This window comes from Anabrus simplex, chromosome 1, assembly GCF_040414725.1.
Source record: "Anabrus simplex isolate iqAnaSimp1 chromosome 1, ASM4041472v1, whole genome shotgun sequence".
Classification (NCBI taxonomy): Eukaryota; Metazoa; Arthropoda; class Insecta; order Orthoptera; family Tettigoniidae; genus Anabrus; species Anabrus simplex.
Window position 1 is genome coordinate 1,026,968,506 of NC_090265.1, and position 22,702 is coordinate 1,026,991,207.

Below are 22,702 nucleotides of genomic sequence, written 5' to 3' on the forward strand. Positions count from 1 at the left end.
CAGTATCCAGTATTCGGGAGATAGTAGGTTCGAACCCCACTGTCGGCAGCCCTGAAGATGGTTTTCCGTGGTTTCCCATTTTCACACCAGGCAAATCGTGGGGCTGTACCTTAATTAAGGCCACGGCCGCTTCCTTCCCACTCCTAGCCCTTTCCTGTCCCATCGTCGCAATAAGACATATCTGTGTCAGTGCGACGTAAAGCAATTAGAAAAAAAAACAAGTGGTCACGACTGGTCCGTGACCGACAGCTTTGCACTCCCACCGGCCAACGGAGAAGAGGAGGGGTGGCCACAGCTCTACCATGGCTCTACGCCTCTGTATTCGGGAGGCGGAGAGGGGCTGAGAAGGGTTTTCTGTTGATTCTCCAGCACTAAGCCGAGTGCCGGGATAGTTCCTAGTATAGGCCACGTCTGTCAACCCTTTCACCATATCCGCACATCTTCTTCCTCACCATCTAGGAGGCCCACCTCCCCATTCAGGGCAGGAATGAAAACATTATTTAGTAATAGTGGTGATCAACGTTATCAAAGGGGAATACATCCACAGCTACCTTGATGCGGTCATTCGTGAGAATGATTCTTTCTTGAAAAGGAAAGCGTTGTATTCGGAAAAATCAGGATAATACATGAAGAGAGAGAAACAAAAATATGTTGTTGGAAGTCATTGGCATTTACATAAGCCTTTATTTATTATATGTTGCCCCTAAATGTGTTTTAACATAAAGAGAGAATCACTGGATTGTGTACCATACAATAATGGGCAGAAATGCAGAAGAATGACTACATAATCTGAGATAGGCTACGTTATATTAAATGTTGTAGGTAATCCCATGGGTGGTTACCGGCACTGAGCCCTTATTCTTGCGATACATTGTAAATATCTTATGTAATTATTCCTGTTAATCGTTGATCCTTTGTGAGTTTACAAAGTTTTCTTCACATAAACTCTTCTTCGGACATCATGGGAAGATTTCGAGAAGCACTGACGTAAGTTAGCATTTGATGGAAGTTTCATTGCTGTATTCTGAAACAGAAAATTGTTTAACATTAGAATCAGTCATTGACATTGGAGATCATACTGTATAAAATCTAAAAGTTTGTTATTCTCCTGTGACTTTCAGCTCTTTCAAAGGATTAAAAATCATGTGAAGAGGTCTGTTTTACACTAGGAAATGAGTTAAAATCAGCCTCACAGTAGACATTACTTCTATCAGAGTTGCCAGATGCATTACAAACTCTGATAAAAGTGTATTATCTTCGAAGCGGTTTACTTTGAAGGTGGGTGTTTTAAAGTATTCACGATAAGGAATTAAACGTCACGTTTCAGAATTTCTAGATACTACATCGTAGATTACAAGAAGTATATTTCAAACCAAAAAAAAAATACTGTAGTTATGAGATATATAATATTAATTCTAGCTAATGTTAAATTCAAATTAGAATTAAACTGGAATAGGCACAGAAATAAAGAAAGCCATTTTATAGTATTTTGGTTTCTAAATCTGTAAAAGTGACACAAAAGACGACTGACACAATTATCACAAATATATTCACCTTTTTCATATCTCAAAAACAAATTTTGCTACCCATAGACAAAGTATAGAAACATACTTTTTTTCCTCATAATAGTACATCTGTGTTCTATTCAGGAATGATTGATTCAAATCCTATATCTCAATGGTTACTTCTTGAACATTTCTTACGAGATGTTGCGTTAGTACAGCGGTAAATAGTGTTCATTGGTTGGATATACATCATGTTCAGCAAAGGGAGTCCTGATCGATGTATTTTATTGATAGTTATCAGTTACATAATAGTCCGACTCGTTCTCTGAATGGTAAGCGTACTGGCCTTTGGTTCAGAAGATCCTGGGTTCGATTCCCGGCCGGATCGGGGACTTTAACCTTAATTAGTTAATTCCAGTGGCTCGGGGGCTGGGTGTGTGTGTAGCGTATTCTGCATTAAAATCGTCCTAGGTAGGGCCGTCATCTTCACGACTATCTGTTTTCGCTTGTAAGTTATTTGTCCGTGCCACAAGTTGCTTCTAAATTCACCTACCGCGCATGAACATGAATTTTCGAGGCTCGTTAAATTGAAAACTGTACATTTCTGATGATTAGCAATGTCATTTACGTCAGGAATTTATTTGTACCCATCTTTTGGAGAAATCCCTTACGTAAGTTAGTTATTGAATTGGATTGTATACCTGCATTTTTAAAAGCAATCTGCTGACTCTTTCCTGAGGTACCTAATGCTTCATGTAAAGCACAATGAAGCGATGATAAGTTATGAATACAAAATATTCCAGTTTAGAGATGAAATTTCTTAATAGATAATAAGAAAGGAACAATGTAAATTAATTGTCTTAAAAAATTCCGACGGTGCATTTCTGAGATATAGTTGTATGTTGGCAATATCACTATATCATTTATATTCATGTCTTCCTTTTTTGTACATGAATGTGCAAAACGATTGCATATTCATGGCTTACAATTTCATGATGTACGGTGTAAAAGTGAGTTATCATAACATTACTATTGGGTAAATGTGACGTCCAAGATCACCACCGTTTGGATCATCAATAAGTAATTAATAATCGGCACTTCTTTAATCCAGATTGCTCATTCTCTATCAATTGATTCTATATTTGTTGAATACTATCTCCTTAAACGATGTTGATTTATCGAACTTCTTCCGTGGTGAGTAGTGTACAAATAAACGAATGTTTGGCTTAAATTTCTTCTTGAATTCCAATTTATCTTCATACTAATTTACTTCCATACTAATTTAAAAATTCCGTTCAAGCTTATTCGTCTACTAATGACAGTCCGCACTATCTGTCCACTGACAGCTCTGATAACACAACTTAGTCGAGCAGCTGTTCCCCTTACTCCCAAGTCTTCACAGCCCAAAGTTTATATTCCAGTAACACTACTCGATTGTCGGAAATCACCCAGAACAAATTGTGTTGCTTTCTTTTTGGATCTTTTCCAGTTCTCGTTTCATGTAATCCTATTGGGAGTCCCTTACAATGGACCCATGCTCTACCGGGGCCTTCCCTGCGCCTTATACAGCCTCTCCTTTACACTCTTACTATCGCCCTTAAACACCCTCATAACCGTATGAAGAGATCTGTAACTTTTATTTTACAACCTCGTGTTAACATGTAAATACGTGATCCCGATGGGGTAATTTCACTCCACGAACAAAGCTTAAAAATGCGAGGATATTTGTTTTTGATGAAACTAGGCTGACTTTTCACTCGATTTACCATCACACAAAGTTATAATAATAATGTCTGGTGGAACACCACTCTTAATTCCTACTGAATCAGATAATTCTTCACCTATTATAATTTTCTGACGTATATTTTCTAGAAATTTAACCACCCATTCAATCACTCGTTTGTCCAGTCCAATATCCCTTATTTTAGTCAGTATTCCCCGATGAACTACTTTATCAAAAGCCTTGGATTGGTCAATAGCGATACAGTCCATTTGACCTCCTGGATCTAAACTGTCTTGTACAATGTATCTTGCTGGAATCTTGCAACATGAGCCGAACACACATAGACACTTCCTTTGGTAATTTATTTTTACTGGAATATCTATCTTGGAACCTGTTTCTACATTAAAGTACCCTTCAATTTTCACTAAAATGACTGAAAATTACACTACCCATCATGTTATTCTCTGAAAGATTAGTTGAACGAGATAAAAAAGAGATAATGTAGTAACCAATGAATTTTTATCCATATCAAAAACCGAATGCATTGCTTAGGAAAATACGAAACCATTACTACTGAATGCACTGCAGAGCGTCAGTTAATATGTTAATTCTAAAATACAGTACATTGATTGATTTACTAAAGTGATAAGAAAACGAAAGTATTTCAGAATTAAAGGGCTACACCATAATTCCTGATTGATTCGCGTACAACAGAATATCATAATTTATGCATTTGAAAATCATCATACTGAAATTTTTAATCTATTATGCAACTAATAATAATAATGGCCTATGGCGTCCGGAGAGGCCTGGTGCGGGTCTTTTTCTCGTAAACGGCCTATTTATAGTGACAAGCAAAGAGAAAAGTAATGTGAGCCAGTCAAAGTACATCTGCCATCTTCGCCTATCACTGAGTAGCCTAAGGTGTCATTCCATTGTGTTATACTTCGAAGGATGTACTCAGTTCACATCTAAGTCTTAGTGAATGGCTAAAAATAATTTTAGCAGTAATTGGTTTTAGCATTACAGAAGTACGGTACCGAGCTCGATAGTTGCAGTCACTTAAGTGCGGCCAGTATCCAGTAATCGGGAGATATTGGGTTTGAACCCCACTGTCGGCAGCCCTGAAGATGGTTTTTCGTGGTTTCCCATTTTCACACCAGGAAAATGCTTGGGCTGTACCTTAATTAAGACCACGGCCGTTTCCTTTCCATTCCTAGGCCTTTCCCATCCCATCGTCGCCATAAGACATATCTGTGTCGGTGCGACGTAAAGCAAATAGCAAACTGAAGTACGGAAGGAAAATGGGTTATATTTTTGAGAATAACCTTGGTCTAATCTATCAAGATTTGTTGTGACTGTGGCAAAGAAGTAGAACTGAATTGAGAAGGAAACATCCCTCGCTTTTGTCTGGTGTAAAATTTCGAAACCACGGAAAGCCATCTTCTGGACAGCCAACATTATTGGGCTTGAACCTTTCATCTCCTAACGGACAGCTAGTTTCCACGATAGATCAAAAGCGTTTTAAACTTGCCCACATGATCCGTCCATCCCGGCCTTTTTCCCGATTTTTCGGGGTTGGCGCTTTGCGTATGAATTTGGTTTTGTTTTAGGCCAGATGTCCTTTCTGACGCAAGCCCTGCGTTGAGGGATGTATTCTCTATTGAATGTGTCTATGGTGGTTGGTAGTGTAGTGAGAAGTGTAGATGATGTGTACTACGACGAACACGAAAGTCCAGTCCCCGAGTAGAGGAATTAACCATACGAAGTTAAAATCCTCGAACCATCCCGGAAATGAACCCTGTATCCTCTGAACAGAAGGACATTACGCTAACCATTTAGCTAGGGAACCTATATTCACGTAATAGTAAAATATGATACCCATAACAAGAAATCACCCAAAGTGATCGCCCTGCGGGTAGGGACGTAGAATACATCCACGGTATCCCCAGCTTGTTGTAAGAGGTGACTGAAGGATTACCGAGGGCTCCCAACTTGGGATAATGGGTTGCGACCACAGGGATTGTAGCTGATTCTGATATTCCTTCCACTATATTGTACCAGTCTCCTCTCTTTCTTTTCTTGTATCTGATCTTCCTTTGTCAACTCGGTCGGATGCAGAGTGGGTCTCAGCCCACAAGTAGGCATCAGTGATCCGTGGTCCGACAGCTCTGCACTCCGACCGACCAACCGAGCAGAGGACGGGTGGCCAAGCCTCTACCGTGGCTCTACACCTCTGCATTCGGAAGACGGAGATGGGCTGGTTCCTACCGTCGGCTGTCCTGAGAATGGTTTTCCATGGTTTACCATATCCTTCTGAACTAAAGCGAATGCCGGGACAATTCCTAGTACAGACCACGGCCGCTAACCCTCTCACCTTCACCCCATATCTCCTTCTCCGATACAAATCTCCTGGCTTGAGAGACGGCGTCACCGTCTAGGATGCCGATTCCGACGGTATTAAATTTGTGAGGCCTATGGAGACTAATTTTCTCGTCCTTCGTGGTGGTTCCCTTTCTTAAATTGATACCTACATTTTTCGAAGTGTCGGACCTCTTCATGTTAATATTCTTACTATTGTTAAGGGAGGATTGTTGCTCAGATGCTAATCCACTTAACACTTTGATCACCACTGAAAATTGGTTGTTACAGTTGCTCAAATTTTTCCATTTTCATTAGCTATCGACATCTCATAATTACAGGAGGTGAAAAGCCTGTTTAATTGAGGTATCTGTAACAGTACCCGAAGACCTTATATAAGATAGTGTTATAGAAAATCTGAGAAAAATTTGTAATATTTAAAATGAAACAAGAGGGGAAGAAACATTACAGTGTGTCTCTCTTACAAACATTTTAGGGATAGTAGAAGAAAGAACAACTTTTCATATGTTTTCGTTTTACTGCTGAGAACAATACATACTTGAAGAAAGGTAACTGGCCACAGCGTTGAACACCTTGAAGTTCTTGATGCCATAGAAGAGAGGAGTACCTTTCTTGTCCACAGAAGATAGAGGAATAAGTTGTGTCTCGTTGTAACCTGCCACGCCAACAGTGAACAAGATGTCACCATGGGCTTTAATCTTGTCAGCTGCTGATGTAGGGTCCGTTGTACTGATACCATCCGTTACCAGAACTGAAATTCATACAACGGATATGACTTAAGTATTCTCATTACAATTTAAAAATAGAATAATAAAGTAAGAGATATTTTAGTCCCTAATACGTTCTTATGGTTTGAGATGTCATTTATTTGGATTTGCAAATAAGACTACTATGGGATGGTTCCCTAGATGTTCTTCCCCATAAAAATATAATCATCACCACTACCACAAATAAAAACTACAATAAGAATTGACCGTGTTCATTTTCAGTGCTGTTCTTTCTATTTTAGTTTTATGGAATATTTTTAGTAAAATATACTTGAAGTGATGACAGGTAGCGGGATATTTAGAGTTGGACAGAAATTAAGAAACAAACCATGAAGGAAAGAACGGTTTGTATCTTCCCCAGATATGTTCACAACACGAAATAGTTAACATTTCTTCTAGCTCTATTCTGATAGTATGGCTACGATACTGACTAAATTAATCACAATATCCAAAGAAGTTAACTCCCACTGACATAACATAGTGATCGTAGTCACATAACGTCCGGTTTTACACCGAATTCAAACCATAGGGATGTGATTTTCTATTTTTTAAAGCATTACACGGGATTACAACTGCAGTCCCCTTGAACAAAAACCTGTAGCGATCTCACTCTGTTTATCAAGATGATCCGGTCGTCTTAAAATTCGTAGCAGCAAACCGATTTAAACTGAAAACGTTTTCACCAAAGAAGATCATATTGCTACCAACTAACACTTCAGTCGAGAAACATCCAGTTATTTTTGGTCCCTCTTAGACGTTATATGGATAAAAGACGAAAAAGAACGTAGTTTCTTGCTCTTTTTCAAACATCTGTGATATCACCATTAGTGTTTCTGAATTTGATTTTGATCTTTGCATCGGTAAATGAATGTGGAATGGAAAGTCATCTCCCAGTCATTCAAATCCCATGAAAACTGTAAAGTAACGGCTTACTATTACGTAGTTGACAGTTTCATGAAACTTAAGATATTATAATTTCTCCGCCTGTTGCTAATTCTCAGTGGATGTAATAGTTTTTTGTCTGTGTCTTGCACAGGCCAAAGTAAAATTTAGCTTCAGTAAGAGTCCCAGTCTCATGGAAGCTGTTGAAGTATACGTGGTGCTAAATAATATAATTTGGAGTACGACTAGAATGTGTTACTAGTGAAAGGTGTTGTGCCGAAATAGCAAATTTCTGGCTCAGTGAGTAAAGCAATGGGAAACTACCCCACCCCCTCATCCTGCCTAATAGACCTACGACTCATTTAGGTACCACAATTTGTTCGCCAAGACCGCTTCCTACCCTCTGCTAGCCCTTTCCTGCCCCGTCGTCGCCATAAAATCTATCTGTGTCGGTGCAACGTAAAGCAACTTTTAAATACGTTTTGCAATTTCTCTTTTTTAGAGATCCAACCAGCCTTCATACTGATAACCTTATTTCATGTTTCGTTATCAATTGGAGCATCAACACATTCAATCTTTGTTTCCAGCCTGAACGTCAACGGATTACTCGGTAAATATAGGTGAACTTTCAAGAGCTGTACGATTTCAACTGCAGTACAATGATCTTGCTATGATCCAGATTATAAATAATTATTGACTGTAACTATTTGTGACTGAATTTGGTTATTATTTTGTCTCTCTTTATGTCTGTACGCCGGCCCCGTGGTGTAGGGGTAGCGTGCGTGCCTCTCACCCGGAGGCCCAGAGTTCGATTCCCGGCCAGGTCAGGGATTTTTACCTAGACCTGAGGGCTGGTTCGAGGTCCACTCAGCCTACGTGATTAGAATTGAGGAGCTATCTGACGGTGAGATAGCGGCCCCGGTCTAGAAAGCCAAGAATAACGGCCGAGAGGATTCGTCGTGCTGACCACATGACACCTCGTAATCTGCAGGCCTTCGGGCTGAGCAGCGGTCGCTTGGTAGGCCAAGGCCCTTCAAGGGCTGTAGTGCCATGGGGGGTGGGGTTTATGTCTGTACTTTTCTGAATGATAACCGGATACTTATTTCCTTATATCGGTCAGGACAAGTAACAACTAAATGTCCAGGTCAGTTTAATTCTTGCCTCGCTGATTGTAAGAGTGTAAATTAACGAAACTTGGCATTTAAATTAGGTCAAGGGCGATTAGTATCTAAGCTGCTCGTTTTGCGATTCGCGTTAAAAGGAGAGATGTTGGAAGGAAGGCCTGAACACGAAGAAGACAGTAGCTCATATGGTAGAGCATTGGTCTTCTGTGCCCAGGTCACTTGTCAGCCCGATTGTAGTTGACTATGCTCATCCTCTGCAATCTCGTGTCAGTAGACTTACTGGCTTGTAAAGAAATTCATTCCGGAGCAAATCTCAACAGCCTGGGGCTATGAAAACCATAGTTATTGCAATGAGAATAATAATCACATAATACTCCCTCAACACAAGACAAGTGCGCACTGATATACTGATCCTTTCGGTCACAATTTATTTCCTGACATCGAAGAATTCTGAACTTTCCACCTGGAAAGGAAATTACAGAGAGTTTAATATGATTTCCTCAACTGAGGACAAGATGACCGAAAGGGTTAGGCTGATTGAAATTGTATTTACTACATCATCTCTCTTCTGTATAACTTTCATATCGCAAATAAAGGAATGATGTGTGCTTGCACTGGACGAGATGTATAGAAAGGAGATCGACGGCCGTCATTTGACGAATTTACAAGTGCAAATTCAGTTTCCGGAGAAAGACAAGAGTGGGTGATATGTATATGGCAGGCCGCACACCGGACGCGTCAAGTCACGTCAGCGACACAGAGACATGACTCATCAGAAAGGAGCACAGTGATAAGCAATGGAAAAACACAAATCGCCGCACACCGGTCTGCGTCTTGATGATATCATCAGCATCCTGCTGCAGACACGAGCGATAAGACACTGCATGTTCCATTTCTATGCGTCATGTCTTAAGCAAACACCTTCTCGTATAGTTCTGTTCCTGCTTTTTCTGAGCAGTGCCAGTGAACACAAGTGCCAGCATGAATGAAGAACAAATCAACGTTAAATTAGTGCAATCCGTGGAGAAATATCGAATAATATATGATTATTCGATACCAGGACATTCGAATAAGAACGAGGTGGATAAAGCGTGGCATGCAGTGTCCAAAGAATTAAATTTAAATGGTAACTTACATTCAGTAACATATTTATTAATTACGTCCATGTACAGTAATTACATGTTTAATTATGTAAGAATAAACATTTCTTGCGCAACCAGAATTACTGATAATGTATAGTGCAGCTATATTTATATTTATTCTATAGCGTACTTATTCTGCCAAGAAAGGGCTACGTTTGGTTTCATAAAGTAAGAACACAAGGGATTTCTTAATTCAACAGCCTCAACTGTTGCTCTTCTGTTGCAGGGTTGCAATCTCTCCAACACACGCATCGTATTGTCAGTATTTTCATCCTTATTTGTTACACTCGGTTCACTAAAAACGCCGTCTTTTAGTCTAATGAAGTTATGCAGAACACAAATTGCTCGTATTATGTTGTCTATTTTATCAGGTTTGCAGGCTATAGCTGTACCGAGAACTCTAAATTTAGAAGCAAGCATTCCAAAACCACATTCTACACTCTTTCTAGCTCTGCTAAGCCTATAATTAAAAATCCGCCTTTCATTTGTAAGTTATCTTCGCGGATAGGGTCTCATGATATGCTTCTGTAATGGGAAAGCTTCATCACCAACGAAAAAATAAGGAAATGGTGAACAGTGATCATCATCTTTCGGTAGCCTCTTGGGATCAGGTATATTCAGTGTGCCCTGCTGAAGGTTTCTTCCTAAAGCTGAGTTTCGCAACACGCCACCATCACTGTTTCTGCCATAGTCACCAGCTTCTATAACAATGAAAAGTCCATCTGCATCAACCAAAGCTAATAGAACAATAGAAAAATAGCCCTTGTAGTTATAGAAGGATGAGCCACTGTTTCTCGGACACTGGATACGAACGTGTTTCCCGTCTATGGCACCAATGCAGTTAGGCATATTCCAGAGTTCCAAATATCTTTCGGAAATATTCTCCCATAACTCCTTTGAGGGTGCAGGCATAAACTCAGGTTGAAGTGTTGTCCATACTGCCGAACACACTTCATCCACAATTTTGCCGATTGTTGTTTCTCCTCTTTTAAACTGAAAGCTCAAGCATCTGAAGCTGTTGCCAGTAGCTAAGTACCTGGAAATAAAGGACCATGAATACTATTACTGCTAAATTAAATTTTAAAAAGCTTGAAAAAAATTATTTTAGCCAAATTAAACTATTGACAATTGCACTCATATACACACATTCTATAAATTTAATATCATTGAACTGCACTGTTTTTGTTATAAAATGTTTGTTGTGAATTTATTTTTTATGTGTTAATAAGCATTCATTGGTATAGCTATTGTATGTATAGTCCTACTAGGGCTCTGGCCTCAAGGACATCCTTTATATGAAATAAAATAATAATAATAATAATAATAATAATAATAATAATAATAATAATAATAATAATAATAATAATAAGTGTATTTTCTCATTGCAGTGGCCACCTGTAAAGACAAATGGAGAAACTGTAGGAACTGTTGGTCCAGATACTTAAGGCAAGCTCCTACCAGTGGTTCAGCAGCAGTAACCAAAAAGCCCTACTATCTTGCAGACTACTTGGCGTTTTTGACACCATTTACGAAATCAAGAAGACAGGTGGGAAACGTAGAAAATCCGTATGAAGAGGAGCAATCTGCAACAGAGGAACAACCATCATCAGTGGCCATGACAAATGAAAACGACGAGGAGAATAGTGCTCAAGAAATTATGCAGCCGCTACCTCGAACACGTAGAAGAGATACAAAAAGAAGCGCCATTAAAATGGATATTGACGAAGTTTTCTCTTCATATATTCAGATGAAAACAAAGCGTACGGCTGAAGCGGAGTGTAATAACCCTGATGAGTTGTTTTTCAAAAGCCTGCTACCAGATGTGGCTAAATTATCACCTGCAGCTAAAAGCTTATTTAAGTTGTTTGTGCAGCAAAAATTAAATGACATGCTGTACGGATCAGCCAGGAATGTTCAGTGTAGTGATACTCATTCCCATCCATCAACTTCCGTATTGCATTACGGTGGTCAGACGGGCTCCTCATATACTATCTCACCATTCTCGTATGCAGAGAATTTACCAGAAGAAAACGAGGAAGAACGTGATCACTCATACTGATAAGATGTAGTTACAAAGACAGCACTGTATGGTATGAAGTTATAAGTGAAAAACCAAAACATTGCACACATATTATTTATATACTTTGTCAATATGAAAAATTTCGCAGCTGTGTTCATCATCTAATAAATAATTTAATTATTTTAACAACAAATTATTATTCTAAGCTTTGAACTTACCTTAGTGTTATAAGTAGCTTTTCATCAGGACTTATAGCCTTCCTGTAGTTTGTATCTTGTTTTCTTAATAATGGAGAAATTTTCTGAAGAAGTTCTGTGTAGCTTTCGGGGTACATTCGGTAGTATGACTGAAATTTTACCGGATCTTTTAGTAAATCATGCGCTAAGGTATAAGCACCATGTTGAGCACACGACATATTAAAATCATGAATCCATTTTCTTTTCCTCTTGTTACGCAATTTCAACCACATGTACAGCAAAACATCATCTTCACTCGAGGAGGCCATGTTAACAGCTGATAATGCGTAGCGTATTGATGCAGACACATGCTTCTCCGGTGTGCGGCTACAAGTCTGCATCACGAGTGCGACAAACAAGCGAGTCGTTTTTCATGTTGCGTTGCAGATGTTGACGCGTCCGGTGTGCGGCCTCACTATCGTATACATTCACCTTATAACGGGAATTATTACCAGTATTTATTTCTAGAGAGAAGAGCGGTCGAATATAAAACTGACACTTCCATTTTCTTAGTGCAGAAGTTTTAAACTTTGGAAACTCTTCCTGCCGCTTGTTTTGAGGCATTTGGAATTTGTACAGGGAGGACTTGGCGAAAGAGTCAAAATATAACAGTTCATCGGACTCGTCGCTATCCACACGGGGATACTAAAGCCTTTCAGAAACTTCCACCGTTAATTATGATTTATGCATGGAAGAAAGAGCGTAAAATTGCATTATAAAAGCGAATTCATAACAATTTATTTGCACAGCAGATTAAAACAAAAGTTATTCATCATCTAACAAATGAATACCATGATCTTTTGTGTCGATTATCGAAGCAAAGTTGTATTTGTCGGGGTATTTGGGTTTGAATTCCATGGTCGGGCCAATTAAAGATTTGTTTGATCTTAGACAGCATCGTTTCAAAAGAAGATATTCTGTATTCTGTAATGTCTACGAAAGTTTGTAACTATGCTAAGTAGAACCGAAAAATTAATTAGTTTTGCATGTTCTGGTGGTACTTACAGATGAGGGTAAGATTGTGAATAGCGTTCTGAGTAACTTCATAGTAAGCCAGGTTGAGAGCACGCAGGATATCAGTTCCTCCTGAGCTATATCGAATCTTAGTCAGTTCATTGAGGAAGTTACAAGTATCAGATTCTTTAATAGATACGTCCACTGCTGCTCGGCTGCTGAATGTGATGACTCCAGCGGAACGGTCTTTGGACAGTCTGAAAGAACAACAATTTCAGTCAGGTTTCATAATCTCACAATGGTTAAAAAATACAATACCTCTTTTCAATACTCACGGGAAGGCGCCAATGATAGCTTTCACGAAGTTCAGTTCAATATCAAAGTTCCTTGGACCAACGCTTCCTGATTCATCGAGTATGAACAATAGATTGTTTTGTCTCCCAATTGTTCCATGAATGTTATTCATCAAGTCCTCGCCAGTCTCGTTGATAGCTGGAATAATTCACGATACACTTTAACACGCGTAGATTAAAAAAATAGAAGAGAAAATATAGAACAAAAAAGCACAGAAGATAAAAGAAAATAGAAGTTAAGGGACGTTAAGAGAAGAAAACAGAAAAAGAAGACGAGGAAACAGGGCGAAAGAGAAAAGATAAGGGGAAAGGATAAAACTAAGAATAGGAAAGAAAACTGAAGAGAGAGAAGAGATGACCGGAGAATCGAAAAAGGAATAGAATAGAGAGAATAGAAGAAGGAAAAACAGAAAAGAGAGTTGTTAAGAATGAGAAGCGGTTAGTAGAAAAAATAACAGTATTGAATGTAACAGAAAAGGAGATGTAAAGAAGTGAAATAGAAGAGAAATGAAGTGAAGTAGAGGAAAATGAACAAATCGAACGGAAGGGGGTGAACAGAAAGGATTTACCAAAGAACAGATCGCGGAATATGTGAAGAGAGAGACCAGAGCAAAGAAAAGTAGAAGAGAACAAACAAGTGGAGTGAAGAAAAGCGCTGAACAGAATCGAAGGGAATGAGAGAGCATATAAAGACGAAAAAAAGAACCGAAGGGAATGGAGAAAAGAGAACGGGAAAAATAGGATGGATCAAAGTAAAGAGAAAAGAGAACGGAACTTATATCCTGAGTGCCCTCAACCTGGCTTGCTATGAAGTTTCTCAAAACTCCATTCGCAATCTTACCCTCATCTGAACAAAACAGGAGAAAGCATAAAATAGAACTAAAGTGAGGAAAAGGGAGGAGGAGAGAACATGACAGGAAAGGGGAAATAATGGAAGAAACGAAAAGGGAACAAAGCAGGGCAAAACTGTAAAGAGAAGTGAAAGAAGGGGAGATGAGAAGTCATAACATAAAATTTGTTCAGTAAGAATACTTTCAAGTATCGTTATGCTCGTTAAAATGAATCACTGAGTATATACATTGTATTGTAATTAGCAAATATAAGGAAGCTCATCCCTAAATGATTTTCGACATTCTTATTCCATATAATTTTTTCCACCACTGCTATCATGTGCAAATTAACCCTGGGTCTACAACGAATAATGAGTTCTCTGTGTACTGTCAAAATATCAGGTCCATAAAAAGTAAGATTACAGACTGTGAACTTCCTGTTCAAGATTTAGCTGCTTTCGACGTTATCGCCTTAAGTGAAAATTGGTTGACGGATTTTGTGTTAGACTCTGAAATCCCACTCTCTAAAGAGTTTTCCTTATTCAGGGCCGATCGTAGAACTGGATCCCGGGGAGAGGGGTGTTTTAATCGCTGTCAAATCTAAATGGCATGCGACCCTACGCTCCGACCTGATGAATGACTGTGAAGCTGTTTGGATTGAAGTTACATTTCATAACATAAAATACCTTATTTGCATGTTTCTATTGATCACCTCGTTCTTATCTCAACTATTCTGAAGCTTTTCTTTCCTCTGTGCTTAAAGCCGTTAATTCCAAAGATAGCATTGTCATACTAGGAGACTTTAATCTGACTGTCTCCTGGATTTCCCCTTCATTCTAATAGCCTTGACAAATGGTATATGGACCACTATATTACTGAATTGAACTTCAAACAGCATGTCTTGGAAAACACCTGCGGAAATAGTCTTCTTGACTACCTGCTTTCCTATAACGAGCCCTCATCTGTTTCTGTGGAACGAAATATTTTTAACTCCAACCACAAGTCTGTTGAAGCAACTTTCACTCTCACCCCTCCCCATGCTCCGAAATGTCATCGACCAGTCCTTAGGAGCTCTGTGCCTGTGTGGCGCAAAGTTGACTGGCAGACTGTGAATCGTACCCTGTCCCTTTTACCATGGCATTTGTTACATGTGGGTGAAGTTCGGACTTATTTTATGATTGGACGCTTGCTGTGATCCGTGACCTCATTCCTACTCGTTCGATGTCCAGAAAATTCCCCCCATGGAAGAAGAGTGATACTAAAAGTGCTGATTTTTTTTAAATCCCTGGGCTGAGTGGCTCAGACGGTTGAAGCGCTGGCTTTCTGACCGCAACTTGGCAGGTTCGATCCTGGCTCAGTTCGGTGGTATTTGAAGGTGCTCAAATACGTCAGCCTCGTGTCGGTAGATTTACTGGCACGTAAAAGAACTCCTGCGGGACTAAATTCCGGCACCTCGGCGTCTCCGAAAACCGTAAAAGAGTAGTTAGTGGGACGTAAAACAAATAGAATTATTATTATTCATTAAAAAAATCGGTAGCATGGAGACAATGGAAGAATGAGCGCTCCGAGAGAAATTATAAAATATCCTCTGACCTTCGCAAACACCACAAGTATTTATTAAGGCAGGATTACTCAGAATATATTAACGGAGCCTGCCTTGAAGTGAGACACAACAGCAAAAGGTCACTCATAAATAACAGGAGAGACTAGAAACGAATACCGGAAGTAGTAACCTGGGACCATTCTGTAGCCAGTGGAGCAGATAGATCTGAATTATTTAATGAATATTTTACCTCGAATTTTGTTAAACCTGTGCAGTATGCTGATTTTTCTAAAATCAAACCTGTTACTTCCCATAGCCTCAGTAGTATTTCTACCACTGAATCTGAAGTGTACTCCCTACTTTCGTCTTTGTCAGAAAATAAATCCACTGGTCCTGATGGTCTCAGTCTTATCTTTCTTAAGAATACAGAAGTAACTCTTTCATACCCTATTAGCGTAATATTCAGTCGGTGCTTCTCAGTCGGCTACTTTCCGAACTCCTGGAAACCTGCTTATATCACACCCATTCTTAAAGGTGGACAGAAGTTGGATATCGCAAATTATCGTCCGATCTCTATATTAACTGCTTTATCAATCATTTGTGAAAGGATCATCCACCAGCATTTGCTTGCGTTTACAATTCCATATATATCCCCTCAGCAGCATGGTTTCCTTCCTGGAAGCTCCTGCGTAACTAGGCTATCCTCCGCCATCCACGCGGGCTCTCAACTTGATGTATGCCATATCGACATCGCGAAGGCCTTCGATACCGTGGATCACACTCTTCTTGCACACAAACTTTCTGAGCGGTTTAACGTGCACGGGAGACTCCTAGCTCTAATTAATAGCTTTCTGAGCGAAAGATTGCAGCGCGTGATCCTTGATGGATGCAGTTCTTCTCCCAACACCACCCTCTCTGGTGTCCCTCAGGGCAGTGTCCTAGGTCCACTTCTTTTTGCCCTGTTTATTGATGACCTTATCGATACTGTTTCCCACCATTCATGTGAAATCCTGCTCTTTGCAGATTATTGTCAAATCTTCAAGCAGATCGATTCTCCTACAGATACAATCCAAGTGCAAAATGTACTTGATTCTCTGTCAGATTGGTGTACTGCATGGCGTCTTAAACCTCATCCCTCCAAGTGTTCCACCATTTCGTTCACACTTCGTAAATCCCCTGTTCTACAGGAATATCACCTAGTGATCCAACCGATCGCTCTTGATGACAATCAAAGAGAGGAGTGCATTTTGACAGTAAGTAGTTTTTTGTCTCGCACGTAAACAGGGTTACCTCACGTGCTATGTCACTCCTTGGTTTACTCAACAGGTTTTCTGACATCACAGATGTAAATGCCCTCCGAACATTCTACGTTTCCTGTATCTTACCTATTGTTAAATACGCTTCTCCAGTTTGGTTCATTTCTGCTTCTTGAAACCTCAGCCACCTTGACCGTGTACAATCATTTTTCTGTGCTATCATCAGAGCCAGGGTCCCTACATGTCGCAACTTAAGCACTATCCGAGTGCTTGGGAAACTGAAACTCAAGATTCTTTCTACTCGGAGGAAAGTAGCCGACCTAAAGCTGCTATACAAAGCAGCTAATGGGCTATTTAGGTCTCCAGATTTAGTTTCCTTATTCCCCCTCCACGTCCCATCCCGTAGTACCAGAATGAAGACCCTTACTCCCGGCTTTCTCTCACCCAAAGGTCCTTCTATACATATTCCAGCAATGTTTAATACAATATTTATCAACAAGAACCTAGACATCTTCGTAACGTTTCCTTCCTTCTGTCAAGATATTTTTCATATAATTTAATTTTCCTTCTTGTTCTTTCCTGTTCTGCTCCTGTATTTACTGTAAATGTATTTTTCTTTGTTAATATCGTTGTTTATGTAAATTTGTATTACAGTATATATATATGATTGTTCAGTTTTTATTGTGTATATTTGTGCCCTTTGTAAATATTTACATATCTTTAATTTTAGATTCCACATCTATTGTACATAGCTCGGATCTCTGTAATTCGGCGTTATGCTGTTGCTGATCCTGAATAAATAAATAAATAAATAAATAAATAAATAAATAAATAAATAAATAAATAAATAAATAAATAAATATATGCATACATACATTATCATTATAGACTGTTATACCTTTCAGCGTTCAGTCTGCAAGCCTCTGTGAATTTACTAAACGTCGCCACAATCCTCGATTTGCAACTAGTGTTGTGGCCTCATTTAGTTCTATACCTCTTATCTTTAAATTGTTAGAAACCGAGTCTAACTATCGTTGTCTTGGTCTACCTCTACTTCTCTTACCCTCCATAGCAGAGTCCATTATTCTCCAAGGTAACCTATTCTCCTCCATTCGCCTTACATGACCCCACCACCGAAGCCGGTTTATGCGTACAGCTTCATCCATCGAGTTCATTCCTAAATTAGCCTTTATCTCGTCATTCCGAGTACCCTCCTGCCATTGTTCCCACCTGTTTGTACCAGCAATCATTCTTGCTACTTTCATGTCTGTTACTTCTAACTTATGAAATATATGAAATAAATAAATAAATAAATAAATAAATAAATAAATAAATAAATAAATAAATTTTCCTTTTGTAATACGGCTGTTATAAATCTCAACTGTGTACCCATATTCGTAGTTATTCTAACAGTATTTCGTTAAGTGAAATCGGTTACTTCAATTACATGCCCAGGTAATGGCCACTCGTGTTAACGTCTGTCTCAGTCAGAATCAAATCGCCATGTTCGGAGTCGTAACACCGTCCTTTAATCCTTGTTTCATATTTATGACAATAATGCCACTACTGAGAGTGACAACACATTGACAACGACAGTGACAAAGATGATTTTTAAGTGGGAGATTACACTACATACACCACAAAAATAAGATCACTTTTAAAGAACTGTGACACTGCTTTCGTTACATAGGATCCAATTTTTCAGACGGAGAGTACCATATCGTGCATATAACCTATTGCCTTCATGCGTGCTATATTGGCAATACTTGCTTCTGCATCCGCATTGAAGTCGGAAGTAGAAGCTGGATTCTGTTGGTAGGAATAGTAAATAGACCAATAATAACACATGAGAACACTTCTTTGCTTGTGATTCAAGGTCGCACTAACACATCGAAGGTTTTCGGCGACGCAAGGATGAGAGAGGGCTAAGATTGGAAAGGTAGCAGCCGTGGTCGTAATTATTTGCCCACCGGACGAGTTGGCCGCGCGGTAAGAAGCACGCGGCTGTGAACTTGCATCCGGAAGATAGTGGGTTCGAATCCCACTGTCGGCAACCCTGAATATGGTTATCCGTGATTTCCCATTTTCACACCAGGTAAATGCTGGGGCTGCACCTTAATTAAGGCCACGGCCGCTTTTTTCCAACTCCTAGGCCTTTCCTAACCCATCGGCGCCATACGACTTATCTGTGCCGGTGCGACGTAAAGCCCCTAGCAAAATATATATATATATATATATATATATATTATTTGCCTGGGAAACCACGGAACACCGTCTTCAGTGCTGCCATCGGTTGGATTCTAACCCACATCTCCCGAATGTAAACTCATAGCTACGCGAACCTAACCGCATGGCCAGCTCGCTCAGTGTTCGTCTCTCTGCAACGTCTCTCCTCGGCCTCTACATCAATAAACGCGTTAATTCCAGTAAACAGGAAACATTACTTGTCCTTCCCTAGCCGAAGCAAATCAAGCCCTGCTTCACTAAGCTAAAATAGCATTCAAATTACAGTAGTCTCAAACATCCTGTAAATGGAATATTAATTTATGGTGTGTGAATCCGTGAGTAAAATCGCTGTTTTACTTAGCGCGAAGGGTTACATAGTAAATGAAGCTGTAGGAGCTTGGTTATACAACTTCCTACGCCCGCAAAGCACTCCTCATACCCACAAGGAATACCCTTGACCTCGTCCGCTGTGAACGGCACGAAAACATGGTTAGAATGCACAAGTAGGTCGTTCGTCACAATAGTAGTGGCCAGAGTCATTTCCATGCTAAGCGGTGCATTCTACCTCAAGGGACATCTGAATAACCATCTATTCAAGTCCTAAGAGAGGAACTTGTATAACACAAGGAAATATAATATCAGTATAGTATAGTATAGTTTGTTAAGAAGGAAGCCAGACTCGGTTAACGTAATTTATGATTTTCCAGAACACTATGGCATACCTGTAAAATGTATTATTTACAGAAAGACCTGTTTCGTTCTACAGGAACATCCTCAAATTGTATCGCATCACTTTTAACCATGAATATATATACAACAAGCAAGATACCCGTACTTTATTACGTCTTAAGTGGAAGTTATCATTCAAAGACATTGTGGAGGGTCCATTGTCGCCTGAGCCTGAAATGTACCCTCAATTCGTACGTCAAACGGTTCTGGAGGAATGAGTATTTATTTTCGCATCTAACCCACAGAATTGGAATAATTTAAAATCCTATCTTATTTAACACTAGCTGATGTACCCCTGCTTCGCTACGGGATTATCAGAAAGACTAAAGTTTGTGGCTTTCCTAACTGAAGTCAACAAAGGTCATTACAAAAACGTCAGTAGGAATGTAGCGATTAAAAGCAATGTTATCACACAAAATAGTCGATCAAATGAAAAACTACACATTGTCTCACTTTTAACGAACAGTACTATGGTGCCGATCTAACAGTCCAAAGTTCCAGTGCTGGAATGACCAGGCCGCAAACAGCCGTGAACACTTCTCTGCCATTATTCCGTTAAATATGCACACTTCTCATTCCAATCAGTGCCTCAGAATAGCGATTGAATAGCTCGAATGCTATGATTAATTAATTTCGTGTGGCTATTGCTAGCCGAGTGCAGCCCTTGTAAGGCAGACCCTAAGATGAGGGTGGGCGGCATCTGCCGTGTAGATAACTGCGTCTTATTGTGGTGGAGGATAGTGTTATGTGTCGTGTGTGAGTTGCAGGGATGTTGGGGACAGCACGAACACCCAGCCCCCGGACCACTGGAATTAACCAATGAAGGTTAAAATCCCCGACCCGGCCGGGAATCGAACCCGGGACCCTCTGAACCGAAGGCCAGTACGCTGATCATTCAGCCAACGAGTCGGACGAATGCTATGATGAACCAGTGTGTTACGTACCAGTAGTATCGGAAAATGTATGAACCAGAGGAATGGCCTGCTAAAGAAGAAAGTGACCTAATTCCACAGCTACTTCCCGCCAATATTTAGGCAGACTGTTACACTCATACGATTGGGCGAAGTGGCCGTGTGGTTAGGGGCGCGCAGCTATGAGCTTCCATCCGGGAGACAGTGGATTCGAACCCCACTATCGGCAGCGCTGAAAATGTTATTCCGTGGATTCCCATTTTCACACCAGGCAAATGCTGCGGCTGTACCTTAATTAAGACCAAGGCTGCTTCCTTCACACTCATAGCCCTTTCCTACCACATCGTCGCCATAAGACCGAACAGTGTCGGTGCGACGTAAGGCAAATTTAAAAAGAATACTCGGTACGCAGCAGTAATCCTGTCTATCGGAGATGAGTGTCAACAGAAGACGAGGCACATCACAACAAACAATGGTCAATGTAATGTTATTGTTGATCAATTTTATAAACTTTCTATATTGTAGGCCTTCACATTTAGTTTTCTTTCGACTCTGTGATATTAGGGCGTCTTATAAAATTATTTATAGTGTAGACCGTAGTTCCTTATTCTCCAACTTTACATACCGATTTTCATGAAATCCTGTTTACCCATTTTCTCGTCACTCGTCGCTGATAAGGACTTAGCAACAATAATCCAAATTCATGAATATTTCTGATCATAGCCGATATGGTAACAGTGTATAAGACATAAATGATAGGAAAAGTTATGTAGTATTTATCGATACGACCAGTAATAACATAATTAATTGGGACTTAAATTTTAGACCTACCCCTAAACTACCATTTCATTCAGCGTGAATAACTTTATTTATAGCCTAGATTATAGCGACTTATTCCCCGACTTTGCATACCGATTTTCATCAAGATAGGACCACTAATAACACAAATACTTGAGAATTTCATTGTAGGCCTTCCCCATAACTATCATTTTTCTCAGCATGAATACAATTATTTATGGCCTAGATTGTAGCGACTTATTCCTCGACTTCCCCTACCGATTTTCGTTAAGATACGACTATTAATAAAAAAATATTTTAGGTCTTCCCGTAAACTACCATTTCAGTCAGCGTGAATAAAATTATTTATGGCCTAGATTATAGGGCCTATTACCTGACTTTGTATATCGATTTTCATTAAATTCGCTGCAGCAATTTTCTCGTGATGCGTTTACATACATACATACATACATACATACATACATACATACATACATACATACAGACAGACAGACAGACAGACAGACAGACAGACAGACAGACAGACAGACATTACGGAAAAGTAAAAAGTGCATTTCCTTGTTACTGTGGGCACGACTGATACAGAAATACCATCCTTTTTAAATTCTGAGCTATGTACAGACAAAACTCTTATCTATATATATAAAATAACTTGTCCTGACTGACTGACTGACTGACTGACTGACTGACTGATTGACTGATTCATCATCGCCGAGCCAAAACTACTGGACATAATGAAATGAAATTTTGGGGATGCATTCATATTAAGATGTAGGTGCTCGCTAAGAGAGGATTTTTGGATATTACATCGCTAAGGGGGTGAAAAGGGGGGGTGAAATTTTAAAATGATTGTATCTCTATCTCAAAACTTTAATAGTTTACAGATGTAAAAATTAGTACTTAGAATTGTCTTCAAGAATAAGGAAATACGTATATTTTTGTTTTCAGAAAATCCCAATAGGAGGGGTGAAAAAGGGTGATAAAGGGGTTGAATGCCTTTAATCAGCAAACCGGTACTTATATTTCAGAAACTGGACATATTACAGACCTGAAAATTTGTACTTTTCATCTCTTCTAAAAATAAAGGAACACGTATTTTTTTATTTTTGGAAAATCCAATTAATGGGAGGGTGAAAAGTGGGGTGAATTTTTAAAAGGAGTGTATCTATATCTCAAAACGTTGAAAGTTTACAGATGTAAAAATTGGTATTTAGAATCTTCATTAAAAATAAAGAAACACGTATTTTTTGTTTTCGTAAAATCCCATTAGGAGGGGTAAAAACGGGGGAAAAACGGCTTGAATGCCTTTGAAGAGGATACT

The 22,702-nt window shown here is 39.4% G+C and overlaps 1 protein-coding gene and 1 pseudogene across 1 annotated transcript in view; both read right to left on the minus strand.

Moving 5' to 3' along the window:
* Positions 1 to 659: 659 nt before the first annotated feature.
* Positions 660 to 22,702, minus strand: part of LOC136857869 (uncharacterized) — a 31,126-nt gene continuing 9,083 nt past the window's right edge. Inside the window, exons 3-6 of the mRNA XM_067136889.2 lie at positions 13,071 to 13,227; positions 12,787 to 12,992; positions 6,149 to 6,361; positions 660 to 1,024 (exon numbers count right to left, since the gene is read on the minus strand). Of these exons, the coding sequence (XP_066992990.2) occupies positions 993 to 1,024; positions 6,149 to 6,361; positions 12,787 to 12,992; positions 13,071 to 13,227 (608 nt within the window). The 3' untranslated portion in view covers positions 660 to 992. The remainder of the gene's footprint in view (positions 1,025 to 6,148; positions 6,362 to 12,786; positions 12,993 to 13,070; positions 13,228 to 22,702) is intronic.
* On the minus strand, positions 9,640 to 12,122 carry LOC137497078 (putative nuclease HARBI1; annotated as a pseudogene).